This window comes from Chaetura pelagica, unplaced genomic scaffold (assembly GCF_000747805.2).
Source record: "Chaetura pelagica isolate M959 unplaced genomic scaffold, ChaPel_1.0 scaffold725, whole genome shotgun sequence".
In the NCBI taxonomy this organism is placed as follows: Eukaryota; Metazoa; Chordata; class Aves; order Apodiformes; family Apodidae; genus Chaetura; species Chaetura pelagica.
This window is the reverse complement of record NW_009953490.1, coordinates 552,858-565,317: the sequence shown is the minus strand read 5'-3', so window position 1 is coordinate 565,317 and position 12,460 is coordinate 552,858. Positions and strand designations below refer to the sequence as shown.

At 41.9% G+C, this 12,460-nt stretch overlaps 1 protein-coding gene across 1 annotated transcript in view; it reads left to right on the top strand.

The window, feature by feature from the left end:
* Window positions 1-12,460, top strand: part of ANO4 (anoctamin 4) — a 190,764-nt gene that overhangs the window by 152,489 nt on the left and 25,815 nt on the right. Inside the window, exons 15-17 of the mRNA XM_009999042.1 lie at window positions 2,299-2,381; window positions 9,511-9,651; window positions 12,197-12,361. Coding sequence (XP_009997344.1) covers window positions 2,299-2,381; window positions 9,511-9,651; window positions 12,197-12,361 — 389 coding nt within the window. The remainder of the gene's footprint in view (window positions 1-2,298; window positions 2,382-9,510; window positions 9,652-12,196; window positions 12,362-12,460) is intronic.

The following is a 12,460-nucleotide window of genomic DNA, read 5'->3' as shown; positions in this document are numbered from 1 at the left end:
TCAGCAGCAGTGGAACCTCATTAGCACTTACTAGTTTTGCTAATCCAAACCAATCATACTGCAATTATTTTTAAAAGTCTGGTTACCTGCTGTAACATAACTCCAGGTTTCAGAAAAAGGACTACATGATATATGAAAATGCCTTAAAACCACAAATCTGCCAACTTAAACATGCTTTTGATATCTTACCTTGTCTGCTCACAGTGTTCATTTTCTAAGCATATCTCAGCTGCATTGGCTAAAATATTAAAATATAAAATTTCACATTCAACAAATTTGTGCCAGTGCTTAGTATCTTGTCACATCATTATCAATATGCTGAGGTAATGCAGATAGTCCATAAAAGGAGATCCTTTTAGGACTGGATGGGGAACACATTGCCAGGCTATTTTGACACCCTTACAGGTGATGCTGTGCTAGCTTATGAACAAAGAGCTTTGTGTTCTCTGTGGTTAACAGCCTGATGCTTTCCACTGAGCAATAAAAGGAAGAGCCAAATCTCAGAGTGGGAGAGGAAGCCTTTCCTTTGATTTGTGTTATATTTGGCAGCTTCTACACTCTTTTAACAAAACAAATTAAAAAAAAAAAAAAAAAAAGGCAAAAGAAAAAAAAAAAGGCCACCCGGAACTACAAACAGACTCAGTATTAATCTCCAGAATATGAACATATTATTTTATAACTGAGTTCTTTCTTGATTGTTCTTTCCATCACATAATGGACACACAGGCATGTACAGCCATAGTATGCTACCCTGAGCTCTGTCAATGAGGGCTGTACAATACAGAATGTTTGTCTGTTCTGGTTTGGTTTGGTGGGGTTTTTTGTATCAGGGGAGGGGCCCCAGGAGTGGCTCCAGTAAGAAGCTGAGAAGCTCCCCCTGCTCCAAAACCAGCCAAGGAGCAATTAGACAGACAATAGATCGGCCTCAGGGATTAACATACGAAAGAATCAACATAACACCTTGAGCAGAGAAGCACTTGAGGGGAGAAGAGCTGTGATGGACAGTGCTGGTGGTTGGTGATGAAGAAGGGGAAGAAGGTGCCCGAACAGAAGTTTCCCCGCAAGGTATGGTGAGATGGCAGCTGTGCCCCTGCACTCCTGGAGGAACATGGTGGAACATTCCCTGAAGGCACCAGGAGGGGTGAGCTTGGCCAATGGACTCTGGTTTGCTGCCAGTGGACTCCAATTATGCAGCTTTGGAAGACCTGGGCTCCAGGGGAGGTGGCTGTTCCCGAAGCACCTGTGACCCTGTGGGAAGCCCAGGCTGGAGCAGCTCCGGACCTCGTGGGAAGGACTCATGGAGAAGGACCCGTGGAGGACTCTCTCCCATAGGAAGGACCCATGGGGAAGCAGGGAAGGACTGTAAGGAATCCTTCTTCCTGAGGAGGATGGCACAGCAAGAACCACCAGCCTCTGAACTGACTCCAAACCCCATCCCCTGTCCCCCTGTGCTGCTGGGGGGAAGGAGGGAGAGAAATGGGGAACAAAGGAGTTTGGGCCCGGGAAGAAGGGAAGGTTCGGGTAACACATGCAAGCCCTGCTCTGTGTGTTGTCTGTGTCCTGTGTGTCTTTGATTAGTGTGAAATTAAATTATTATTTTTTTCCCCAACTTAAGTCTGTTTTGCCTGTTAATCAGTGAAGAACCCTCCTTGTCCTTTGTCTCAACCCAGGAGCTTTGTGCTCCTCATCCCAGAGTGTGGGATGTTCCTTTCATTGTCATGTTGTCCCAAACCATGACATTGTCAGATGTTAATACCACACCACACAAACACACTCTTGTAGTGTAAAATGAATTGTTTGGATTAGAAAGGTGGAGGTCAAAAGTTTACATTTCTTCAGTAGTACTCTACAAATTTGCACATGGACAGGAATGTGTTTCCTAGAGGTTCTAGTTTCTGTGTATTGTAAACGGCTTTCAAAGAAGGAAAGTTGCTGCTGTTTCTACAATAGCCACAAGAAACTTTTAGCTTCATCAGAAATCTGCTATATCTGGACATGATAACTCACAGGAATAATTTTATTCTTTATGAGTCCTCCCTTGGTTGTTTAGAAATGAAGAATTCTCATTTAGCACTGAATGAAATCTCTAAAGCCTCAATCATATTTCAAGCAAGCAAAGTAATCCTTAGAAGGCTTTTTGAAAGCAGTTTTGATCATCAGCATGATTTGCTGTTCAAAGAAACCCATTTATGCAAAGAAATTAAAATAATGTTATCACTTCATTCAACAGTTCTGTTATGACATTTAACATTTTCTTGACTTATAAACAATTTTATGTTTTCTTTCTATTTGCTCCAGCAACAGTTTTCCTGGAGTTCTGGAAAAGAAGGCGAGCGGTGATTGCTTATGACTGGGACTTGATAGATTGGGAAGAAGAAGAGGTTTGTAAAAACAAAAAGTACTTCTTAATCTTTAATACAGAAAGATTTGATTAACAGCATAAGCATGTTTTCCTTTTGGATTTGTTTTCAATTCATTTGTCACATCTTCATAAACTAGGAAATAAGCATTTTTCTCCTCAGAAGTTTCATCTGGAATATGAAGAAACTTTTCCCAGGCCAAATTGTCCTCTGTTTTTACACTTTTGTAAATCTAAATTCATTTCAACGTATCAGTGGCTGTTACTGTGGATGATGTCAAGAAAAAAATGCACTTTGTGGGGAGCTAACAAATTTTGCTTTTGAATCCAGTGAAGCTCTTGACAACCCAGGGTACCATGAGTTTTAACAAACAGGCTTTTATCCACTGTTTTAGGTAGCCAGTAAGAACAATGATGGAGAGAAAGCCTTGAGGGGCATGTACCAGCTTCTGAATGTTCAGGTGCTGGTTTCCTGAGTACATGGTGCTGCGGGGAGACTGAGGGAGATGAGCCAACTCAAAGGACTTAATTCATCCTCTCTTGATAGAGAAAATCTCCTTAAGGAAGAAACTAAACAGTGAAAAACAGCCTAAGCCTCTTCCCGTGGTGGTTACCGGAAAGTAGCAGCATCCTCTGGAGGCTGAGAGCTAAGGTCTAAGGGGATCTATCAGGTTTTTTTATGAAGAAGAAAGCAAGACTCAGTATGTGTGGCATGTGTGCCAGGAAAAAGTGCTTCTTGTCTGGGATGTGGGCATGCAGATGTGCACTGAGACTGTCCTGAAGCTCTTGGAGTGATCATAAGAGGCTGCTGTAGTGGTCACAGTTGAAGACTTACATACTGCTGCCTCTGTGGAAGAATTTCTTTTCCATTATTCTTGCCAGCAGAGAAACAGAATTCTGAGTTATGGGATTTTTGTCTCTAGGAGGCAGTGTAGTTCAGTGAGTCCATGAAATGGTGTAATTGCTCATTTACTGGTAGAATTTTATTTTTTTTTTAATGCTTAATAACCAAGAAAATAATCCAAGAACATAATATAAGATAACTTACACAAATGGAAATTTGTTTCTTTATATCAACAGGAACATAATTATTTGTGCACATATGCTATCTGTTTTTGGTGATACTTCAGGACTACTGTCATAAATTTAGAAAATGTTCTAATACTGATTTAATTGTTCTGAGATCAACAGCCTGGTCTGGCCAGTGCTGATGAACCACAGAGTTACAACACCGAGATAGTCCTGCCTGAGGTTCAGATATTGATAAGGACTGAATTGCAATGATCATGTCCCCTCCCAGCTAGTTTCAAAAAGCCACTGCTGCTGCCGACAGCTAGGGCAGAAGACAGATATGCCAAACTGCAATTTCCAAGCCAGGATTGCAACTCAGTGTCCCTAGAGTGAGAAAGAGCCTTTAAACTAACAAAATGCTCAAGCAAGTACAGTATGAGGCCCTCTTTATGTTTTTCCCAGGAAACCTGGTCTTGCAGATGTTTATAGTTTGGGATGTTGTATTTCTGCACCTTTCACCATTTAACCTACCTGGATTTGGGATTATGCTGATTTATAAAGCCATCCACCTGAATCTTCTATGATCAGTTCATTTACAGATATTGAATTTCCTGGTAAGGCTGTTGCAACTCAGTGTCCCTAGAGTGAGAAAGAGCCTTTAAACTAACAAAATGCTCAAGCAAGTACAGTATGAGGCCCTCTTTATGTTTTTCCCAGGAAACCTGGTCTTGCAGATGTTTATAGTTTGGGATGTTGTATTTCTGCACCTTTCACCATTTAACCTACCTGGATTTGGGATTATGCTGATTTATAAAGCCATCCACCTGAATCTTCTATGATCAGTTCATTTACAGATATTGAATTTCCTGGTAAGGCTGTCCCTTAAGTGATGCTTTGTGCTTTTTTTTTTTGCCTTTTTTTTGTTGTTGTTGTTTTGGGACTTTGGGGGGGTTTTTTGTTTCACCTTTGGTTTTGTTTTGTTGCTGTTGTTTTTTCACATTGTAAAACTAAGTTATTTCTGGCTGCAGTGGTAATGCTTGGAGGAGTCTTTTGCTCAGGTGTGAGCACAACAGCTCCAAGCCCATTCAGGACCACTCTCCATTCCATTTCCCTCTCTTACTTATGCACATGCTCAAACTCTGCTTATAATGTTGCCAATGTCCTCTTGAAGAGACTAGAGTAAAGCATTCCCATGGAAGATTCACTCTCAGCTTTTTAAGCTTTTTTGGAAGAGCATTACCATGCATCGACAACTACGCCTTTAGCTGGAATAAACCCTGAAAGGACAGAAGTCAATAGAGTTGCTAGCTTTTTCCTCTTCCAGCCAGAAAGCCTGAAAGACCTTCTGGTCATTGAATCCACCCTCATAAAAATTTTGTATGTTTTTTTTAATTACGTCTATCAAATAACATTCTTTTTTCTAAGAGATGGTTTTGTTTCACTGTCAAATTATTTCAGCTTGGCCTGCAGGATGACGTATGCATGTTGTTAATTTTCAGAGGATACCTGCTCCCTGCTGATAGTCAGCTGGTTTTTTGTTCTTACACCAGGCTTTTTCCAATTAGCTCTGTCAACAAGACCTCAGTCAGGTGCCTTGGGCAGTGGTGAGCATACCTGCTTCAGAGCTATTCATTGCACCTTCTTACAGTTCTAGAGGGATTTTTATAAGTCTGTACAGCAGGAGGTAGCAGTCTTTTCAGAAATAGTGTGCCAGATGGTACATTTATGTCTCAAGTGAGAGGTTAAAGTCGATAGGAAGTCAACTGACTGTTTCTCAGAGATTCAGGTGACCAGTCATCAGAGCATCAGTATCTTACTCACATTTGGGACACCAGTTCCTTCTTTGTTCAGCATTCAGTGGGATCCCAAGAGTGGGAGCTGATTGCCTGCCAGAGGTGTCTCCTCTGAAGATCCTACAGATGCCAGTGCCCATACCTACAACTCAAGCATGTCCTTTCCTAAAAGTCAGCTGCCTTCTCTTCTTGAGCATCAGATGCTACACTTTTCTATTGGCACTGTGGTCTTTGCTGGACTTTGCACCTGAGACAGTCACAGTTTGGAAGCAGCTGTCCCAGGTGAACAAGTGTGGAGATAATTTCCCAACTCTTTAGTTTGAAGTCCACCTCTTCACTTTGCTGTTTCCTTCTGCTGCAAGCAGGATGACATGCAGATGATAGGCTTTGCAAGGATACTTACTTCTGGGGGTCCCACCATTGTCCCAGTGACCAAGATTCAGCTTTTCAATCTTTTACAAATCTCCTTTCTACATCTGGGCTATGTGGGACAAAATATTCTTGGACTAGGAAGGATAGGACTCCTGCAAGAATTCACCTGTTCCAGGACTCAAGACACCTTGATAGAAAGATCAGGTGAAAGGATATATTTCACAAAAAAACATAGGGTAGGTCTTCTAGTGCAGAAAGATCTGGCCTAAGGCAGTGCACATTAATCCATGTTTGATACTTCAGAAATATGTGTGGTTTCTCCTGTGAATAAAGAATTTGAAAGATCCATGTTTGAGAAGCAGGAAGGAAGGAGTGCAATCTGTTTGATGGAGACTGAAAAAAACATATCCTGTGGAGTTTTATTATGAAATTGTGCATGTCTCCATAAGATGAAAATTTTACTCTAAAAGTGCTGCTCTCTAATAAAATCACTGCTAATTAAATTTCCCCTCTACTTTCTATTCAGTTATCACTGGACAAAATCTGCTTATTTCTTTCATTAGCTATTTCAAGAAAATCAATTAAAGAATTCTAATTGCCTTTTTAAGTCACAAGCTTTTGTTAATGAAGCCTGTTATTTTTATTAACTTTATCTGCCGTGTCTGGCTTTTGCTTGCTTTCATTTTCATTGTCAAATTGAAAAATAAGGTTTTGCTTCAGAGGGAAATTTATCAATTCCTACCAACAATAGATCAAAAAATAAAATGATAAGTCTTCCTATCCCTTTGTTACACTTTTCTGTTGTAAATGAAGAGGCAAAGAACTGAAACAGTGAAGACAATGGGAAGGAGAATTATATTTGTTCAGATATACAAACTTGTGAATTCCTCACTGCTTTAGATTTTCATCCAAGGCAGATATGCTACAGCCCTTGCAGTGGTCCCCAGCCTGGAGAGATGTTCTGGCTCTTTCAAACCTGCATATCTGGATTTCATTTTCTTGTGAATGAAGTGCAAGGTGGGAGTCATAGAGAGTAACTGGGTCTTGGCTGGATGTGCAACAAGAAAGCAGCTGCACCGTTCCTGGCACTTGCAGCTGAAATAAGGCTTCAGTCACTATTTACAGTGTTTTTCTTCTTTTACTTCAGTGTCACTTTCTTTATGTCATTAACCTCAGTCTGATACAGTGCCATTCACTTCCTGCTCCAGGCTGTGCTCAGCATTGCTGAGTGTCATTAAGCAGCTTCAGTTCTGCGTATAGATGTACATGTAAATATATCATTTGCATTATCTGTATTGACCAGAGATCATAGTAGGTAGATTCATGGTGGATAAGGACTCCCCTATAGTGCAGACTACGGAATATAGGCAAACTTTGACTTAGAAAGCTGCAGAGAGGAAAGGGCTTCTTCTATGTGGCTGGGTAAGTCAGCTGGCAAAGCACAATCTACAGGGTGCAATTCTCAAGCTCCCTGCTTCAATGCTATTACACTCTGTCCTTTTGTGTGTCCTTGAGTACAGAGGAATACTACTTGCATTGTTTCTCTTGCTAAATTATTGTCTCCCTCAGAAGCCTTTAGCCCTGATACGGCAAGAGCCGTTTGAGCAAGGCAGAACATGAATGAGGTGATACCCTGTCTCCACAGAAACACGTTTAACCTTTTTATATAGCTAGTGTAGAGCTGGTTCCCTCAAGCACATACTTAGTTACATAGATATTGAAGCTGAGCATACATGCCCGTTAACTTATTTAATACCATGTTACCAAGTGGTTGGTTGAATTTAAAAATTAACTATATAGAGATAGTACCTTAGAAATTTGAGAGAATGAGACATGACCTTTTGTCACGATTCGTGACCTATTATATCTCCTTATTGGAGTGTATTAACTTATCAGGATTTGCTGAGAGATCCACACGTGGGTATCGCCTCACACAGAGGATACAGGAACTTATGTCCCGACTTTTTTGAGTGAATAACTCGCTCAGTGCTTACTAAATTTCTAACAACAGCAAGGTTTATTGTGGGGAAAACAAAGCAATTTGGGGCAGGAGGTTCAAAAGGAGTGATTACAACACATTAAACATATATGGGTACACCTTAGTTACACATCTTATTCAAGTGCTGGAAGGAGAGGGGAGGGGTATGCCCGAATGGCTGGATTATACTTTCCCCTATAAGCTGGGGTAGCCGGAATTGTCTCACCACGGCAGTGCAGGGAGGATGAGCTGGGGAGCAAAGAAGCTGCGGGCACTCCAAGCGCAGGTCGCCCCCCCCCCCCCAGAGAGAAGCGGCTCCGGGACTTTGGGACCGGGGCTTTGGCAGCTGCAGCTGCGGCAAATGGCTCCGGGACTCCGGGACTGCGGCTTTAGCAGCGGCGGCTGCGGCAAGCGGGCAGGTAGTGAGCGGGCAGGCGGCACGGCGAGCGAGCAGGCAGTGAGCGGGCAGGTTCTGCAGCGGGCGGCTCCCAGCAGGAACAGCAGGCAGCAGGGCAGCTCCCAGCAGCGGGGACGGGCGGCAGCGCGCGGCAGGAAAAAATGGCGGCGGCAGGCTGTGTGGGTAGACGACCGCCTCGAACACGAGGAGAGAGCGAGAGAGAGAGGGGCGTGTCGCGCTGCCTCTCTCATGGGGGTCTTCGGCGCCAGTTTTGCATTTCCGGGCTTTTCAGCCAATCAGACGGGACCTAGTCCTGCCCCTGCTTCCGGCCACGGCTCCTCCCCTGCAGCAGCCGCTCCCCCCCACACCCACACAGAGGGGGTTTCCTGCCGTGTGGAGACACCGATTTAAGTCAGTTTTGTCGGCTGACTCAAAGGACATTTCATGTTCGTGTAAGGAAATACCTGGTCCTTCACACCTTTTATTCCCCCGCCCCCCACCGGGGAAATTCTACAAGAACGTTACAGGATTTTGGATATCTTATTTTTATTTGCATTCTGAAGACTTGAACTGAACAGCTAAAATTCACCTATTTCCATGCAGTCATTTAAGGTGCAGTTGTTTACTAACTGCAGTCAGTCAGAGTTCAGTTAAATGCAGTGGAAGAGTTGGAAGTGGCTGGTTCTTGGCTGTTACAAAGAAATGCACAGCAGAAGCCTGGGGGAAGAGCTGCAACAAGTTCACAGCTGCCTTTGTGCTGCCTTGTAGCCAGCCAGTTTTCCAGCATGCCTCAGAGCACTGTAAAACTTGATTTCATGTACCTGGACTGCCAGCAGCTGTGAGGGTCCCTTCTTTCAGGCTGGTGCTTTCTCTGTTCTCTGAGAACATTCCTGGTATCCCACTTGGGTGAGGTGACACAGGAGGTTGGTGAACCTCCTGGTTGTCAGAGAAGTGGGATAGCCCTACTGCAGCTGAAAACCATGAGGTCTTACCTGAACTTAGAGTGAACCCTGTCTTCTGACAGGTCTGTAAAGAGATGTAACCAAGCTTCAGACCAAGAAACCCCCAGGTTTAATTTCAGAAGTGAATTTTTATGGCAAAGCAGGGCTTAACATTGCTGCTGCTGGAAGTTGCTCCTGCTAATAATATTGTCCAAGTATAGGAAGGAACTGAGCAGTAGTAGATGACATTTGCTGATCATGAAAAGCTAACTAATTAGGGAGCAAACAGCAGTAGGAAAAAGGATGTGGTTTTTTTTCTTCTTGCTTTGATGTAGAATTCCAGCACCAATGGGATAATACCATAAAACTGTGAAAGCAACCTTAACATTTTGAAATTATTTGGCTTACAGCATTGTTTAGATGAGTAGCTAATTAGGTATTTTACTAAATATTTCCAATATGGTTTAATGGGTACAGTGAATTATTCCAGTTCTCACAAAGGAGACCTTATTTCCCAGCTCAGCTTTTATAGTAGCTGCACCAGCTGCTGAATTCAAAGATGTAATTTCCAATAACAGTGATTTGATAAATGATCTGAAGTTTTCTACAGAATTTTTCTTAGCTATGCTGTGTGTGAACATTGTCTTTCTGTTCTTTAGGAGGAAATACGTCCACAGTTTGAAGCCAAGTACTCCAAGAAAGAACGAATGAACCCCATATCCGGGAAGCCTGAGCCTTATCAAGCATTTGCAGATAAATGCAGCAGACTCATTGTTTCTGCATCTGGAATATTTTTTATGGTTTGAGAACTTTTGTTTATTTACCACTTGAACAAGTTCAGAATAACATGATCTATGCTGAAGGAGCCCAGAGATACTGGATGTGACTGCTTGAAAGTTAGAAGAGTTTTAGCATATTTACTGCAGGCTGAAAATCTGTACACAGCAAAAAAACTGAGTTTCTTTAAAGTCCTACACTCTAAAAAAAGAGTGTCCTAAAGTCTAAAGTCCTAGACTCTTTGCTGAGTCTCACCGATAGCTAAGGTCTTCCTTCAGTAAGATAGATATATATCTCACTAGATGTAAGGCTAGATGTAACAACACATGTACAGGAATAGTGATGCTATCACATTTAGGCACCAGCTTCAGCTGACTGAATTAACTTGCAGATTTCCTTGCCTTTCTTGTGTAGATGTCACAGAGAGATTGGTAGAGATGTCATGGAGGAGGCAGTTGTTCTTTTTAAACTCTACAGAGAATCTAACTAAGGTGCCTAGAGTGCTTAACGATGTTAATATCTCCTAGTTTTTCAGTGTATTTAAGAGGTAAGGAAAGAGGGTTCATATTCCTAGTGCAATTGAAATGGAGAAACCAATATTCCATGCTAAAAATGAGGCACATCTCCCCCTTCCAGAGTGTAGAACTAAGTGCAGCAGCAAAACCTCTCCTAACAGAGCTGCATGAACTTCTGCTGAAACACCTCCATCCCTGTAACTTCATGGAATCTGTTATTCACTATTATTCACATGACAACAGCAGTTAGGATTATCTTGAAAACACAGCTGGCACCAACTCAGACCCTGGTGGAATTTTCTAGGGTTTTTCCTGGAGGTTGGAAAATTATATACATGTATATCTTCAGGAGCTGTGGAGAGCCAGGTGGGTGGGCTAGCTGAGCAATTTAGTGTTTGAATGAGATGGGAGGGAAAAGGGCAGAGGGCTTGTAAGAAACTGAAGGCTCCAAAATTGTCCAAAGCAATCTTGGGCAAGAAAGGCAACAGCATTATTGAGACGAGCTGTGCCCTGGTATGTCAAGTGATTAGTTAAACCCTGGGCATGAGGAGCCCACTCTTTGCAAAGTCAGTCATTAATCTTCTTAGCTGGTAACAGATCTTGCTCAAAGGAGACACTACTCTTGCTCTGAATTACATGCACCACAAACTGCTCCCAGACCTTGAAAAAGGACAAGGATTATTTTCACTGAAGATGTTCTTCCTTGCTGGCATAGCATGAGTTTCCAGTGCATTAGAAAAACTCGGGATTTTCCCCCACTTACGTAAAAATATTCTTTAATAGTTGTCGCTTTTAGCAAAGGAGATAGACACTTGTCAAAACTTTGAGTTAGAGCAGTTCTCAAAATCTGACATTGATTTTCACAGTGCAGTTACTAACAAGGCTTGAACCAGGCTATCGATTCCCTATTTACAAAGGAAAGTGCTCCTTCTATCCCACACCGCTATGCAGGGAATCCTCTGGCTCAGTAACTTCATGATGTTTTGATGTGCTGCCAGTGTGGTAGCAGAGAATCTAGCAAAATAGCCCTTCACATTCACACACAATTAGTTTTAATCTGCACTACCTTTATGTCATTCAGTTCTGTCATTAATAAAATATGAAAAGAGGTTGATTAGCGTTCAGTTTTCAAAATAATTTTGCCCATTCAATTATGTTAGATACACTTCTGTTTTGATAGGTTTAAGTTGTCTGTGCATAACCTTGGAATACCCCTATCTTTGGCAAATAATCATGTATCTTCTACTGAAAAAACTCTTTTCTCATCTAATTAGGTAGCTGGTAGGTACTGTGTTGGAGTTTCTATGAGATGAGTCACCCATGCTAATTCCCAACTATTTGTCCTTTAGGTGGCTTGCTAAACTGTGACATAAATTGGTCACAATGGAAAAACAGTTGTAATTTGGTGCTCAGATGTTGCATATGGAACAACAAGTGATTTAGCAGCCTGGCTCAGCTACATGGCTTTCACATTATAGCTCTCACATTTGCTGAAAGTCTCTTCAGAGGAGAAATTACAAGGGCAATTGAATTTGTTACCTTCCCTAGGCAGAATCTTTCCAGAACTGTAGAAAGAAACAGTTTGCTAGGATAGGTTGCCAGGGTTGTTTGTTCAAGCAGTGCTTACCAATGGAGACCTTCGTACTTGTGAGTGTGAGGGCACATCATCAAAGCACAAAATCCATGACAAAAGTATGATACCATCAAGCTGAGACATCAGTTTGAGACTAGCCTTTGCATACCACAGAACCTGCATGTAAGGAACATTTCTAATTCCCAGCATTGGCAACACTGTTTCCCACATTAAGGCTGAGGAAGAGAGACATTCTCAAGAAAATATTTAAAATTAAGATTATTTTAATATAATTTCAAAGATACTTTGCATTGTGAAAAATAAAAAATGCTTCATAATGGAACAGCTATGTAGAAACCTTTTTCTGGAATTAAAATTTATGTGTTTTTCAACTTTTAGATTTTAGAGTTTCAGGGAGAAACTAATGCTTCTTCTATCAAAAGTTTTCAGGTTCTTCTCTTTTTTTTTTTCTTCCTTTAGATCTGTGTGGTGATTGCTGCTGTGTTTGGCATTGTTATTTACCGTGTCGTGACTGTCAGCACTTTTGCTGCCTTTAAGTGGGCTTTAATCAGGAATAACTCTCAGGTTGCAACTACAGGGACTGCAGTGTGCATCAACTTCTGCATCATCATGCTACTGAATGTGGTGAGTAAAACTAACCTGTCAAATGTTACACCCAAGCCATCAGATCAGTAGATATCTCAGTCTGCAGACCCCTGAGTGATTTGGTTCCTTTTTCAGCAG